We start from the raw sequence: 16,631 nt of genomic DNA, 5'->3' as shown, positions 1-16,631 counted from the left end.
AAGGTTAAGCGTGAGGCTATTTACGACGTGAAACGTACGTGTGTCAGCCTGTACATATGATTTTGTAAACAATCTTGCTTAGATAGAATATATACAGACCGGCACACAGACTTTTCACGTCGTAAATATCCTCATGCTTAACTTCGCTTATACCCTCTGGATGAGTAGCGAGTACCTCACCAAAAACCGACTTTTTTTACTCCGTATCTATCTCCGAAAACCCGGGCTCCAAACATTAGAAAAGTGAAAGTTGAAATATGGAATAGACGTTTCACAGATCTACCCAATGTGAAATTTCGTTCCCGGTGAAAGATATCATCCCATACAGAAAGACCCCCTTTTATTCTATTCTAAATGGGCAAAGTTATTTTACAAAGTCACTGTCATGTGAAGATTATTATATATGACATCCCTTTAAAAAGATATTTCGTTAGATCTTAATCAAAATTTGGATCATATAGACATGAAATGAAAATCTGAAACACAAATAAATTTGGAAATTGACGCGGTTTTACAAATAACATGAAATTATCAAGAGTCAACATCAGGCAATAAAAAGGCGTAAATTATCTTCCTATAAAATGTAGTAAAGAGGGGATACCGGTCAACTAGTAATGAGTTGAGAAAATAACAAGCCAAGTCTGTCACATAAATTAAGTTAACGCTACAAAAGAAAAACCGAATCGCGTACTATCGAAGAACCTGGAGCATTCTGATTAAAAATGACAGACAGTTTTTTCAAAAAAAAAATCCCTGCCAGAATCAGAACCAACAAACTACCAAAGAACCAAAAAAGAAGAATTATTCGATAAACTATTTTTACACTATGAAAAATGTAACACTGCTTATCTAAGCAAACTTTGAACACGAAGTCTTTTCACAAATTCTTCAATTTTTTAAAGAAAGTGAAAGAAATGATAACAAATAACAAAAAGCAGATGAAGAAATATTGTGAAAAATAATCAATAGAACCCAAACAGTGAAAATTGTAAGGTCAGCAAAATATTCTTCGTTTACGACAAGGTCATAGGAAATTCAAAGCAGGCAAAAACAGTTCAAGCACTTCACGACTTCACGGCGAAATTCTCAACTCTAACATGTTTTAAAATTCTCACATCTTTTCATGAAATTATGATATTTCTTCTTTCTCCCTCGACTTCTCACTCGAAAAAAGAAAATGAAATTAGAAGACTTCTTTCCTTTTAAAAAATCATTAATTTATAAGGATATTGGTACTTCGCAATAAAAAGGTCTCTTCAAGACCTAAAAAAAGATATCATCGGTCAATGAACTTTTTGTGACTTCGGAGTTTCGGAGTGTAATGTGTATTAGCACGATGCGAATTATCGAAACAGTTGTACTGATAGATAAGATGAGCGCCGAAGCTTATGTTACAAAATTAGTTGAAATCCTTTCGAGAAACGAAACCAAAGCTATCTGATATTTCAATGGCGGATAGGCGGCTCATGCTAAAGCTCCAAAAAATGGGCAAATTTCCCATCGGAGAGGAGTAGTAGTCGGCCTTTAGATTCAAACTGCAGTTGGAATTGACCGCCAAGACCGCCCGTTGCAAGAACGTGGCACGGTCAAGCGAAACCGAAATTCCCTAATCCAAACATTTCAGATGTTGAAAAATTTCCGAACGTTCAGAACAAAATATTTAAATCAGGTGATTGATAAGATAGAGCGCCAAAAAATCATGCTATAAAATTTGTCCAAACGCTTTTGAGAAACAAAACCATACATAGCAAAATTAAGTTGACGAGAACTCGTGAGAAAATTGAAGTCGGCAATAATCAGTTATTTTGGTTTAACATTAAAACTCGAAAAATAGTCTTTCGCAATGAAACAGGTTGCAGAGCAAGCAAGGCGATCCAATTTGCACGAGCACATGAGAATGAACAAAAGTCTTGATATTACAAATGGTAGCAAAATGGTACAATATTAATGTCAGCAAGGCGATGTCCGAAGAGAGGAGAGTATCAGTTAAAAAAAGTTTAATGTCTCCCAAATTTACTTCATATTTTAGTATGAATCTGTTTTAGAAGCAATATTTTTTCTAAAGACAAAAGCGCTCATTTTTGTTCAAAAGTGGCGGCCTGGAATTTCCCTCCTTTTTTTATAGATGATGATAGCTCTATAACAAAGGTAAACGAAAAATATCTTGCGTAAAATTCAACCAAATAACATATCGTATGTTTAGTTCCAATCCAAAATTCTTCTTTAGAGCTTTGAAAAATATGATCTGAACCTTATAAACACGCTTCCTTAACTCGAACAAAAATTTTCGTTGCCCGTGAGTGTCCGAGTGTTCGAGACTTCACTGTCATTAAGCTTGAAAAAATAAGATCTGAACCTAACATGAACCTTAATGCCAACGAAACAGTGAAAAAACTCAAAGGCAAGCATCTTGATGGATGCGAATCATTGCAACAAGGTGTGAAAAGGTTTTGATAAAAAAGAGATAACACGAGATGGCATCATTCTACATCAATCTTTTCACGGGGAATCATTTATTGATCAAAATAAGTTGTTTTGTAAGAGCAGTATCGGTATGAATGAAATTACTTGAGGGAGAGAAGCTACCCTTTGTCTCGTTACCCTTTTATAGAGTTCATAACTCTCTCCAAATAATTCGAATGAAGCTCTATCCTTCGGTGTTGTTTTCCTGTTATGTCACCATCTCAGCAGGTCGTTTTCACCTCTTTTAGATTCCGAAGGCTATATTATCGATAGCATGAATTTCTGAACAAATTAGTACAGTCGTCTCAGCGAAAGTCACAAAAAAAAATCCAAGAAAAACACAATCCACTTTCATTGCTTGCACTTATCTTCTACTTGTGGTAAAAACATTGATATCCGACCATAAATCTAGAGGGTACAGGCGTAACAGCAATTGACTTGAAACTGTGACTCTGAGATCACCCCCAAATAAAACTTAAAACACTATCCAGTTTAAAATGATGGTTTACCCTCTTACAAAAAGCATCAAAGTTAATATAACTTCATTGAAATATCATATGCTTGTATATTCACTCCAAATTTGACATGCGCAAGATAAACAAATGTAATTTTTACATAAGAAAGGGGTCTCATCACTTGCACACCCTTTTCTGACGAAAATATTGGGTATTAGAATGATGGGCGAAGGGATTGAAGACACGCACAACATAAAAACATACCCAACAAAAAGTGATGCGAGCAGATTTTTGAAGGCATACAGGCATACATATTAAAAGAATTAAGAATTTTGATACTTTATGTTTCTAATAAAATTATTTTTGGGGCTAGATTGATCAAATTTCAACATCAGGAAAGGGAGGCATATCCTATGGCAAATAAAAACATAAACCCATTTCCTTCAAAAAGCAAAAATTACAGCGACCAAGAGTAAATAACAAATGGATTTATTTCACCCAAATTGACAATAAATCATCAATAAAAAACACTTGATAAAGGAAAATTGCCTCAATTACTATGGAACGACCAAATTAGTTTGGATTTAATTGATCCAAGCACTTTAAAAAATATCACAATATATCATGTTTTGCTCCTTGATCTCGACCACTTTGAGTGGCACTTTTAACTGAAAACTGTAGTTCACTTTCAACGCAATATTGTCCACTGTTGAATGAAATACAATACCTTCATACTATCATAGTAAAAAACCGTTGACAAGACAAATTGCTAAAAATGGGTTAAAGGTTTTTCATTGAAGCAAGAAACTGGGCGAGCTTATCTTCTTTATCTCCGAATCGTGACAAATGGGTCAGCTCACGACAAGTTCGTGAACATCTATTAAAAAGACGTTTCAAAAACCTTCAACTTTGACCGAAGCAAACAAGAGGATTTTTGACAAAGATAAGGATAGAGTTGTGATTGTAGGCGCATTAACTCTTTTAACGCTTTTTTCATCACAAGGCCGATCATCTTTGCGACGATCAAGTTAAAAGGCTCGATAAATCTAACCACCTGCAAGCAATCAAAATGTGGTAACCGACAAGAGGTTCTTGAAGTTTTCTTTCAAGGCTAAAACTCGTTCTAAAATAAATGTGTTGATGTTTAGGTATCTTTAATCCAGATTACACGTTCTTTATATGGTAAGTAAGAAAAACACGAACAAATGCTTGACGAAAAGATTAAATTTTGAAAAGCCTGCGCCTTGACAGGTAAAACAGCAGCCAGCACCTATATTCACACCCTGAAACAACTTACTCTTCTTGTCACGAAATTAAAAACCTAATCATATAACATTAAGGTTTTTCAATTCAGTGAAAATTGAGAAATCAGCAAACACTTTGGAATCATGAAGAAATACTACCAATCGTTAAATACCGTAGACTTCCTGAAACTATATTTAAATTTAATGTTCTGCATTTCTGTGGCAATCTAACAAGCATATTTAATTTCCTGGTATGTAAAAAATGCAGGTAATGTTCACTGCTAAAAGAAATCTAATTAAAAAACTAATGATAAACCGCCTAGGAACAGAATCAAGATATCATGATACCAAAAGTAGGCCTGGAAACCTGAAAAAGATTTTCGGAGAACAAACGCCGCCTTATCCTAATTTATCAAACAGCCTGTACTTTCTGGTCAATGGAATCGTCTCTTCCTTAACGAACTAATTGCAAATGCCACGAATTCCAAACAGATATCAATAGAAATCATAAACCAATTTAAAATACTACATCAATTTGTCTGTAAAACGACAAAGTTTGCGATTTATCTGCATTAACATCTAAATTTGTTTTCCAACAGAATCAATCAAATTATGCACAGTTAATTGTCACAATAATAAAAGCTCAGTGTTATATCTTACTATGAGTATATAACATTTCATAATTGTACAAGTGAAACCCATTAAGAAATCAATAACAAATCACTATTACTTCAAGAGCTTGGACATCTGAATGTCACGATGTCAACTTTTTTGCTGATAACAGTATTTTGAGCGAAGGTAAACAACTCTGTTTATTCTTGCCGAGTCTTTATAATAGGTTTATGGTAAAAAACAAATATCCAAGACGAAAAAGAGTCATGTTGGTGTAAATAGAGCATTATCAAAATGAGCCGCCACCTAACTACTTATAAGAAGGATAAGTAAAAATGAAAATAACGAAAAATAAATATGAAGTTAATATCTTACTTAAGCTGGATTGGTGTCCTTGTTAGATCAGCTCTTGATTTTCCAATGTCACCATACTCTGAGAGAGAAATTCTGGAGTGCATAAATTTATCGAGAACTTTCAAAGAATAATATCGAAATATGGTGGTTTTTGTCTCACTAAAAGGCTCTGAAGAATAAAACTAATCAGATTGATTGACGATGTTTCAAAGTCAGTTCAAACTATTTTGTAGTAACAAAAAAAAGTCGTTTAAGTTGTTTTTCATTTTTCAATTTATTTATGTTTTCTAATTCTTTTCAATTTACAAAAAAATAAAAGTGCTGCTAAAAATTTACTATTCTAAAAATGGTCTTAGAAGCAACGGCGACCGAACATTTTCGTATCATTGCCATAGTCCTTGTTTTTTTTTAAGTCATTGGAAATATTATCTCTTTTTGTCAAATTTTCCCAAAACTTTTATATCCGTAAATTTCGTTTGGCTCACATGTTTATTTGCATTTATGACCATTTACGATTGGTTCATAACTTCTCTACGATGTAATCATTGACTTTAGCTGATCATCTTGAGGACCTCTTGGACCATTTTGCCGACACCATCATGGATTTCGTGAACTTTAGTATCGCACATGTACGCAGGTGTTGTCACTATTTTATTGGTGGCATCTACATGAACCTCCTGTTGTCGTGAACACCATATTAAAGAAAAACTCTTTCTATTAAAACTTCTTTTCGTCGACGGTAGCTTTTACAAAGCGCAAGGACCTAACTGCTCTACACAATAGACAACTCCAGGCAATTTTACGCTTTAAACGTGGCATTGGTATTTATGAAGTAGCCTAGAATCCCTACATGATTAACCTGTTGTCGAAAATATTGAATAGTAACTTTAAAAAAAGTATGGAGCTGACTGATGATAAAGCTGATCAATCAACATCTAGCTAACACAAAAAACTTCAAGAAATTATTGCTTTTATAAAAAGCTCGAATTTTTTGAAAGTTTTGCATAGGCTGTAAGATAAATGTCGATGTTTAAATTAAATCTGAGGTGCAAGCCTAAATATACAAAGCACCTTTCTGAATCACCCTAACATTTTTAATTGACGATTTTCACGGGAGCAGAAAATAAACTAGTTCATTCCGTAATAGAGGATTTTCTCACCTCGACTGACTGTTCTTTCACTCATTGGACTTAGGTTAAATAATCATCTAAAGCTAAATTTTTCAAACACGGACACACTGAAAAGATACATCCACATTCTTGTTGATATGTTTTGCACCCATTGCGGTAGCGGCTCCACATGCTCCTGCGTAAGGAAATTTCCCTCCTTGCTCATCGTCTTGTCCCATGGTTAATTCACATCCTTGTATTGTCTGCCAAAATAAGTGAATTTTGAATTTAATGACTAAAGTCTGTCTCGAAATAGTTTGCAGCTGGAGACAAAAATGGCTGTAACTTTTGATAGAATTCGAATCAAGATGCGATGTTGTGCTCGTTAAAAAGATATTCGTGAGTGGAATATTATCAAGTAAAAAATTTGAGAAAAAAAAGGAAAATGAAAATGAAAAATGAAGAAGAAAAAAATCAACTTCTTGTAGAAATGTGGTATAATTACCATTTTCACAGGAGTGACTCTTCAATCTTAGATCATCATCAGTGTCAAAAAATTTTTCAAAAATATTTATTCAATCAAAAGATATCGAACAAAGTTTATTGCTGGTTGATCGACAAAAGGCTGTTTTTTTGTCGTTTTTTACTACTTTATAGTGTTTATAGAGTCAACAAGCAATAAACTTTGTTTGATATCTTTTGATTGAATGAATATTTTTGAAAAATTTTTTGACACTGATGATGATCTAAGATTGAAGAGTCACTCCTGTGAAAATGGTAATTATACCACATTTCTACAAGAAGTTGATTTTTTTCTTCTTCATTTTTCATTTTCATTTTCCTTTTTTTTCTCAAATTTTTTACTTGATAATATTCCACTCACGAATATCTTTTTAACGAGCACAAAATCGCATCTTGATTCGAATTCTATCATAAGTTACAGCCATTTTTGTCTCCAGCTGCAAATTATTTCGAGACAGACTTTAGATGGTTTTAGATGGTTTTAAATTAATTTAAAGGACCAGTTAGTTTATGATTCTCGGTGAATTTCTAGTATCATTAGAAGTAAAAGCTAAGAAAAACAAATATCTCAAACTTTTCTCATGATCGTATCATTTATATCTGTAGGTTAAATATAAAAAATATTTGATAATCTGGGGTATAAAAAGGTGATGAATAATATCAAAAGTCTTCTTACCCTTGCAGCAAGCACAGGGGCAATACAACACAGTCTAAAAAAAAAGAATAAGAAAACATTAACAGTGCACGAGGTATTAGATAACCTCGTATTGAAATATTACTTTTGAAAATGTACGCAAGCTCTGTTGGTCCTGGAAAAGTAATCTATCTACTTTAATCTATTCATATTTCCAAGTTAATTACAGTACCAGCGATCTAGGAAAAGGATCAGAGAAATATTTATCACTACCATTACCCAATAGGTTTGCTAGATGAGTGAAAATCTTTGATGACTTTCTCAACTTGTTCATTGACTGTACACTCAGCATTCTTCACAGCGAAATTCGATCTGAATTTTTAAAAGAAAAGAAATCATTTTTTATCAATAGAACAATTCTTTTTTGAATACTAGCCATTCATTAATACTTTTATTAAAAAGGTTTGATCAACAAGGAAATCTTTTGTTTTGAAAATATTTGGTTCAAAAGTCATACTCTCATGGAAAATAAATAAATATCGAGCATTAACCTACAAATTTTTAGCGGCACCAAATCCACCAGGAAAAATAACAGCATCACATTTTGATGAATCTAGTTGATCTAATTTTTCAATGGCTCCACGTGCAATTCTTGCTGACTCAACGAAAACATTTCTAAAGAAGTAAATATGGAAAATAAATGAATTAAAGTTCATCAGTCTGAATTACGTAAACGAAATTACATATAAAATTCAACTATCAAAACAAAAAACATTTTCCTTCTTCTTCTACATTTCTCCATTTTTGAATCTTGGTGAAAATTCAAAGAAAATCATACTTCACTCTTTTTGGACTGAATTTACCACGAACCAAATTGTCGAAAACGCCTCATTTGTGACGTATTTAAAACAAAGTAGGGAGGTTATCTCTCTGCTTGTACCCAAGCTATATCTGCCATCTTTGATTGCAGTTTTTTTGAAAGTGGTGCCCTTAAAAAAGCCATTGCGGTGTTAAAACTTAACCTAGCGTTAAATGGCGTTGTATTGCAAGGTTCATCACCTCTTCAGTTGTTATTGTAACCCTTGTAAAATTATCAAAAAATTTATCTTCGTAAAGAAAGAAAATCACTGAAAATCACACAAGATCGATAAAAAATCGCAAGCGATTCTCTGTATATATACCTTGTTTCCTTCATTTCTTCACCATTCGTATGGTTGACAACATGCATCTGATCAACATCAGGAGCATAAATCTTGTACTCTGCATTGTTACGTGTAAGATTTACCATAACTCTGAAGGAAAAGAAAAAACACAGTTAAAGTCAAGAAAAATATAGTCGAAATCAGAGGAGCTAGTGATGGAGAATGAAAATGTTACTCTTTGAGTTTTAATAATAGAGAATAACATGCAATTGAATTAGACTTCACAAATATTTCAGTGGTCAAAGCAAAGTTCAGACGGATTAAATTAGGCCACATTTTCAATAACCCCCTAAATAAACCCTTTTTTATACTGCTTTAGTAAGTTTTTCAAAAAAATGTAACATACGCAGATGCCTCATGCACCTCTGATCCATCATAAACACCAGAGCCAGCCAACACCTATTATGGAAAAAATAACATCCTGTACATAAAATAGCTTTACTTTAAAAATCGAACATGGTTCGATGTTTTGTAGACAATAGAATGAGACCAGAAGTACGAGTGCACCAGTTATCTTTAACGTCCGAGTTGGATTTGTAAAGACGGTGTCCACGCTAATAGCTTTACTTTATATATTCTAATAATTCCAGACTAAAAATGTTTTGACATTAGGTTACATTGACTTTACATTGGCATGGAGTCAAGAATTGAATATTGGTTGGTTGATACTGGATACCGCATTGTATCTTCATATTAATAGATATTTAAAAGAAGATAAAGTTATTGAGTTACTTACAACTGCTACAATAGGGTTTGCTTTGGTGGCCATTAGTCTTTTCAAAATAATATGAGCTTCTTGTGTTGAAAGTCTTTGTTGGATGGTTTTCAGCATTATCACTTTATTATTAATTAAAATTTTAAATGAAAATGAGGAAATTTTAAATGAGAAATATATTTGAAAAAGCATTCAAGTTTCTTTTCAACAATGTGAGCAGCTCCTCTCTCCCTCAAAGTTACAAAAATGTTTATGTATAGAACAACATAAAAAATTCCTAAATTTCTACTCAAAAAAAAAATCATAGTGAGGCGATTAAAAGCATTTATTAGCAAATTTCTTGCTACAAAGTATTCACTGCTGCAGATAAATCAATTAAAAGGGAGTTCACCAGAGTTTATCATAGGGCTAAGTCCAAATAAATATAAACAATAACAACAATACTTTAAGTACTTTGATAACATAGTGTTAATAAAACTTGATTAAAAAATGTAAATGTTTACAATACATCTACAATGAAACCATACATTAAAAAGGTTAATTCCAAAGTTAAGTTCAATTGATCGTTGGCCAAAATGTCTCTTTACTCTTTCCACAATGTATCGAGTAGTTAAAGGAGTCACATTATTTTTCAGATCAAAATCAGATCCAACTTTTGATATGAGAAGTATAAATCAAATAGCATTATCCTGAGCATCCTCTGCAACCACAATGAATACATTCAACAACTCTTCCTTCTTCCAATTTGGATTTAGGTACTCTGCAAATACAATTTGTTCCAAAGTTTGTATCTCGTGGTTGTATACATCTTAAACAACATAGATTTTCAAAACCTTGTTTTTTCCATTTTGCGATCAAGTTACCATCTGCAATCTTCTCTTTTAAGCAATAATCATAAAGTTCCCTACTGATAGCTTTTCTCTTATAAAATAGATCATAAATATATCTGGACTTTTGGTGATGGAGTCGAAAAATAGGCCATAAGGCTTCAACCTTTCGTTTTCCTTCATGCGGGTCTTGCTCAGCTTCCCTCATTTTTGCGTCCAACTCATCCAATGTTGGCTCAATGAGTTCCCATCCTTCTGGTGGAGGCTTTCTACTTCTTTTTACTTTCGGCATTTCACTGTTTCTTTAACAGATTGAATTTAATTAAAATTAAGAATATTATTAAAACAGTCAAATGTGTACATCGTACTGGGTCTAAATTGTATTAATAGTGAGGAACTCCTCCCCAATCAAATTTTGTGAAATGAAAAACCAGAAATTTAACCAAAGAACAAGGTGTGCAAAGTTTTAGCCAAGTCAAATAACGATTTCTGATCTTTAAAGAACGTAGTGGTCTAAAGAAACGACTATTCTTTTTTAGAATCAACCTTACAATCTAGTTTTTATATTTATAAAAACTAGATTGCTGACGTGTGAAAAGGAATGTCGGCGTGAATGATCCTTTTGTTTCGATAATAACATCAAAACAAAGCAGGAGCTAATTTTCTTCTCGTTTCTTTCTTTCCTTTTTCTTTCTCATAACTTCAAGCTTTCCCTCAGTCTCTCCCAAGCGTGGTTAGCTCAAATGGTTAGAGCGTTTGTCTCAGAAGCATGGGTTTCCGAGTTCGATCCCTCTGGGTGTCAAATTTTCCAATTCTTGATTTTTTTTTCGTGCTCATCACTTTAATTTTAATCACATTTCATGGGAGTGAAGAGATATCGACGCGTTATGTAATGTTAATTGCTATTAGTAATTACGCGTTCAATTCGAATCTATGATCTGTTCCCTCTTAGTGAGGAGTTTGATACCCTTATAACAACCGTATTTTATAAGCACTGAATACTGAAATTCAAATGACGACCACGCAAGAAAGATAAGCAAACGATTGGATCAAGTGTCAAACATTTTGACCCGGAAATCAATTATCATGCTCGCTCACTCGCTGGCTGAAAGTGAAAGTGAAAGTGAAAGTAGTGAAACTGAAACTGAAACTGTCAGTCACCAAACGCAGGCGCAAACGCCTATATCCGTTCTTCTATATCTCAGGCTTGAATAATCGCTTGTGGTAAAAAAAGATTGAAGAAAAAAAAAACTTAAAAAAGTTCTTATTAAGTGATGCTATCATAGCTTATCTAAACCTTACACAGAGAGCGGAGGTAATATATGCTAGTTACCTGTTTGATTGACCTTCATTTTAATAGAAAGAGAATTAAAATAAGAAATTTGAAGAGTTGAAAAATTTGACACCCGGAGGGATCGAACTCGGAAACCCATGCTTCTGAGACAAACGCTCTAACCATTTGAACTAATCACGCTTGGAAGAGACTGAGGGAAAGCTTGAAGTTATGAGAAAGAAAAAGGAAAGAAAGAAACGAGAAGAAAATTAGTTTCCGCTTTGATGTTATTATCGAAACAAAAGGATCATTCACGCCGACATTCCTTTTCACACGTCAGCAATCTAGTTTTTATAAATATAAAAACTAGACTGTAAGGTTGATTCTAAAAAAGAATAGTCGTTTCTTTAGACCACTAGGCGAACCCGAAAAAATTTTTTGTTTCTGGTCCACCGGCCGGGTGAAAATTTATTTCGTCGTCACCCGGCCGCAATTTTTTTCGTACATCATCGTTAGGGTTAGTGGAAAACTTTAGTGAATCAGTTTTTGAGGCGTGTGATTTATCGCACGTGATATTTTATATTCTACTGTAAAATGCACGCCTAGAAATCACTTGGAATGAAGGTTTTATCCTGATCATTGTTATAAAAATGAAATTTTATTCATCTCAAACTAAGCCCTGCATTGTTTTTTTTTATATATACAACTTGATTTTTATAAAAGAATCATGCTGATTTGTGAGTAAAATAAAAAGAAACATTCATAAAGTGAGGATTTAAAAAATTGGGGAAATGTTTCTCTCACTCTACTTTTTTCTCAAAAAAGTTCACTTCGTAATCACGGTTTGGAGCCTTTAGCAATTGAAGATAAATATTCAAAATGAAAGAGTGTCCAGTTTTTAGAGATATTGTAACACAATTGAAAATATAAACTATGAAAATTAAGTATTAGAATAATCGCACGCCTAGACCACTATAAATCAAAATCTAGGTGTGCGATGACCACACATGAATTTTTCTTATGCCGAAGCACTTCTACAAGTGCTTTAAAAAATCGATTTTTTGGGATCGAAATTTAGCAAAAAAAAATTTTTTGCGGCCGGCCGGGTGAGTGGTGTTTTTCGGTTTGGTTATAAAAACCCCTTATTCTCGATAAAGTAATCTTACTTAAGAAACAAAGAGCACTGACGGTCAATCTTGTGTACCTTAGGTTCAGGGTTGGTTATAAAAAAACCCTTATTCTCGATAAAGTAAACTTACTTAAGAAACAAAGAGCACTGACGGTCAATCTTGTGTACCTTAGGTTCAGGGTTGGTTATAAAAAACCCTTATTCTCGATAAAGTAAACTTACTTAAGAAACAAAGAGCACTGACGGTCAATCTTGTGTACCTTAGGTTCAGGGTTGGTTATAAAAAAACCCTTATTCTCGATAAAGTAAACTTACTTAAGAAACAAAGAGCACTGACGGTCAATCTTGTGTACCTTATGTTCAGGGTTGGTTATAAAAAACCCTTATTCTCGATAAAGTAATCTTACTTAAGAAACAAAGAGCACTGACGGTCAATCTTGTGTACCTTAGGTTCAGGGTTGGTTATAAAAAACCCCTTATTCTCGATAAAGTAAACTTACTTGAGAAACAAAGAGAACTGACGGTCAATCTTGCGTACCTTAGGTTCAGGGTTGGTTATAAAAACCCCTATTCTCGATAAAGTCATCTTACTTAAAAAACAAAGAGAACTGACGGTCAATCTTGCGTACCTTAGGTTAAGGGTTGGTTATAAAAAAGCCCTTATTCTCGATAAAGTAAACTTACTTAAGAAACAAAGGGCACTGACGGTCAATCTTGTGTACCTTAGGTTCAGGGTTGGTTATAAAAAACCCCTTATTCTCGATAAAGTAAACTTAAGAAACAAAGAGCACTGACGGTCAATCTTGTGTACCTTAGGTTCAGGGTTGGTTATAAAAAACCCTTATTCTCGATAAAGTAAACTTACTTAAGAAACAAAGAGCACTGACGGTCAATCTTGTGTACCTTAGGTTCAGGGTTGGTTATAAAAAACCCTTAATCTCGATAAAGTAATCTTACTTAAGAAACAAAGAGCACTGACGGTCAATCTTGTGTACCTTAGGTTCAGGGTTGGTTATAAAAAACCCCTTATTCTCGATAAAGTAAATTTACTTGAGCTGACTTGAGAAACAAAGAGAACTGACGGTCAATCTTGCGTACCTTAGGTTCAGGGTTGGTTATAAAAACCCCTATTCTCGATAAAGTCATCTTACTTAAGAAACAAAGAGAACTGACGGTCAATCTTGCGTACCTTAGGTTCAGGGTTGGTTATAAAAAAACCCTTATTCTCGATAAAGTAAACTTACTTAAGAAACAAAGGGCACTGACGGTCAATCTTGTGTACCTTAGGTTCAGGGTTGGTTATAAAAAACCCCTTATTCTCGATAAAGTAATCTTACTTAAGAAACAAAGAGCACTGACGGTCAATCTTGTGTACCTTAGGTTCAGGGTTGGTTATAAAAAAACCCTTATTCTCGATAAAGTAAACTTACGTAAGAAACAAAGAGCACTGACGGACCAATCTTGTGTACCTTAGGTTCAGTGTTGGTTATAAAAAAACCCTTATTCTCGATAAAGTAAACTTACTTAAGAAACAAAGAGCACTGGCGGTCAATCTTGTGTACCTTAGGTTCAGGGTTGGTTATAAAAAAACCCTTATTCTCGATAAAGTAAACTTACTTAAGAAACAAAGAGCACTGACGGTCAATCTTGTGTACCTTAGGTTCAGGGTTGGTTATAAAAACCCCTATTCTCGATAAAGTCATCTTACTTAAGAAACAAAGAGAACTGACGGTCAATCTTGCGTACCTTAGGTTCAGGGTTGGTTATAAAAAACCCCTTATTCTCGATAAAGTAAACTTACTTAAGAAACAAAGAGCACTGACGGTCAATCTTGTGTACCTTAGGTTCAGGGTTGGTTATAAAAAACCCCTTATTCTCGATAAAGTAAACTTACTTAAGAAACAAAGGGCACTGACGGTCAATCTTGTGTACCTTAGGTTCAGGGTTGGTTATAAAAAACCCTTATTCTCGATAAAGTAAACTTACTTAAGAAACAAAGAGCACTGACGGTCAATCTTGTGTACCTTAGGTTCAGGGTTGGTTATAAAAAACCCTTATTCTCGATAAAGTAATCTTACTTAAGAAACAAAGAGCACTGACGGTCAATCTTGTGTACCTTAGGTTCAGGGTTGGTTATAAAAAACCCTTATTCTCGATAAAGTAAACTTACTTAAGAAACAAAGAGCACTGGCGGTCAATCTTGTGTACCTTAGGTTCAGGGTTGGTTATAAAAAAACCCTTATTCTCGATAAAGTAAACTTACTTAAGAAACAAAGAGCACTGACGGTCAATCTTGTGTACCTTAGGTTCAGGGTTGGTTATAAAAACCCCTATTCTCGATAAAGTCATCTTACTTAAGAAACAAAGAGAACTGACGGTCAATCTTGCGTACCTTAGGTTCAGGGTTGGTTATAAAAAACCCCTTATTCTCGATAAAGTAAACTTACTTAAGAAACAAAGAGCACTGACGGTCAATCTTGTGTACCTTAGGTTCAGGGTTGGTTATAAAAAACCCCTTATTCTCGATAAAGTAAACTTACTTAAGAAACAAAGGGCACTGACGGTCAATCTTGTGTACCTTACGTTCAGGGTTGGTTATAAAAAACCCTTATTCTCGATAAAGTAAACTTACTTAAGAAACAAAGAGCACTGACGGTCAATCTTGTGTACCTTAGGTTCAGGGTTGGTTATAAAAAACCCTTATTCTCGATAAAGTAATCTTACTTAAGAAACAAAGAGCACTGACGGTCAATCTTGTGTACCTTAGGTTCAGGGTTGGTTATAAAAAACCCCTTATTCTCGATAAAGTAAACTTACTTGAGAAACAAAGAGAACTGTCGGTCAATCTTGCGTACCTTAGGTTCAGGGTTGGTTATAAAAAACCCCTTATTCTCGATAAAGTAAACTTACTTAAGAAACAAAGGGCACTGACGGTCAATCTTGTGTACCTTAGGTTCAGGGTTGGTTATAAAAAACCCCTTATTCTCGATAAAGTAATCTTACTTAAGAAACAAAGGGCACTGACGGTCAATCTTGTGTACCTTAGGTTCAGGGTTGGTTATAAAAAACCCTTATTCTCGATAAAGTAATCTTACTTAAGAAACAAAGAGCACTGACGGTCAATCTTGTGTACCTTAGGTTCAGGGTTGGTTATAAAAAACCCTTATTCTCGATAAAGTAAACTTACTTGAGAAACAAAGAGAACTGTCGGTCAATCTTGCGTACCTTAGGTTCAGGGTTGGTTATAAAAAACCCCTTATTCTCGATAAAGTAAACTTACTTAAGAAACAAAGGGCACTGACGGTCAATCTTGTGTACCTTAGGTTCAGGGTTGGTTATAAAAAACCCCTTATTCTCGATAAAGTAATCTTACTTAAGAAACAAAGGGCACTGACGGTCAATCTTGTGTACCTTAGGTTCAGGGTTGGTTATAAAAAACCCCTTATTCTCGATAAAGTAATCTTACTTAAGAAACAAAGAGCACTGACGGTCAATCTTGTGTACCTTAGGTTCAGGGTTGGTTATAAAAAAACCCTTATTCTCGATAAAGTAAACTTACTTAAGAAACAAAGAGCACTGACGGCCAATCTTGTGTACCTTAGGTTCAGGGTTGGTTATAAAAAACCCTTATTCTCGATAAAGTAAACTTACTTAAGAAACAAAGAGCACTGACGGTCAATCTTGTGTACCTTAGGTTCAGGGTTGGTTATAAAAAAACCCTTATTCTCGATAAAGTAAACTTACTTAAGAAACAAAGAGCACTGACGGTCAATCTTGTGTACCTTAGGTTCAGGGTTGGTTATAAAAAAACCCTTATTCTCGATAAAGTAAACTTACTTAAGAAACAAAGGGCACTGACGGTCAATCTTGTGTACCTTAGGTTCAGGGTTGGTTATAAAAAACCCCTATTCTCGATAAAGTCACTTTACTTAAGAAACAAAGAGAACTGACGGTCAATCTTGCGTACCTTAGGTTCAGGGTTGGTTATAAAAAACCCCTTATTCTCGATAAAGTAAACTTACTTAAGAAACAAAGGGCACTGACGGTCAATCTTGTGTACCTTAGGTTCAGGGTTGGTTATAAAAAACCCCT

At 34.1% G+C, this 16,631-nt stretch overlaps 2 protein-coding genes across 2 annotated transcripts; both read right to left on the bottom strand.

Moving 5' to 3' along the window:
• Positions 1 to 5,597: 5,597 nt before the first annotated feature.
• On the bottom strand, positions 5,598 to 9,440 carry LOC136805428 (ES1 protein homolog, mitochondrial-like). Its single transcript, XM_067062013.1, has 8 exons — positions 9,332 to 9,440; positions 8,942 to 8,994; positions 8,575 to 8,685; positions 7,949 to 8,068; positions 7,673 to 7,765; positions 7,436 to 7,469; positions 6,378 to 6,500; positions 5,598 to 5,805 (listed from the first exon to the last, which is right to left on the bottom strand). The coding sequence occupies exons 1-8, from the start codon at positions 9,425 to 9,427 to the stop codon at positions 5,680 to 5,682; spliced, it is 756 nt and encodes a 251-aa protein (XP_066918114.1). The 5' UTR covers positions 9,428 to 9,440; the 3' UTR covers positions 5,598 to 5,679.
• A 554-nt stretch (positions 9,441 to 9,994) lies between these two features.
• Positions 9,995 to 10,429, bottom strand: LOC136805445 (protein BUD31 homolog). Its single transcript, XM_067062027.1, has one exon. The coding sequence runs from the start codon at positions 10,427 to 10,429 to the stop codon at positions 9,995 to 9,997; it is 435 nt and encodes a 144-aa protein (XP_066918128.1).
• Between the last annotated feature and the right edge of the window lie 6,202 nt (positions 10,430 to 16,631).

Source organism: Clytia hemisphaerica, unplaced genomic scaffold (assembly GCF_902728285.1).
Source record: "Clytia hemisphaerica strain Z4C2 unplaced genomic scaffold, Clytia hemisphaerica genome assembly, whole genome shotgun sequence".
In the NCBI taxonomy this organism is placed as follows: domain Eukaryota; kingdom Metazoa; phylum Cnidaria; class Hydrozoa; order Leptothecata; family Clytiidae; genus Clytia; species Clytia hemisphaerica.
The sequence above is the reverse complement of the archived record's forward strand: the minus strand, read 5'-3'. Positions and strand labels throughout refer to the sequence as shown.

Excerpts from the sequence above, each read along its gene's own strand:
- LOC136805428 (XM_067062013.1), bottom strand. The coding sequence starts at position 9,427 with ATGCTGAAAACCATCCAACAAAGACTTTCAACACAAGAAGCTCATATT. Across the intron at positions 8,069-8,574 it reads GAAGAAATGAAGGAAACAAG|AAATGTTTTCGTTGAGTCAG; the intron begins GTATATATACAG and ends TTACTTCTTTAG. Across the intron at positions 5,806-6,377 it reads ATATCAACAAGAATGTGGAT|GAGGTTCATGTAGATGCCAC; the intron begins GTATCTTTTCAG and ends TCACGACAACAG.
- LOC136805445 (XM_067062027.1), bottom strand. The coding sequence starts at position 10,429 with ATGCCGAAAGTAAAAAGAAGTAGAAAGCCTCCACCAGAAGGATGGGAA.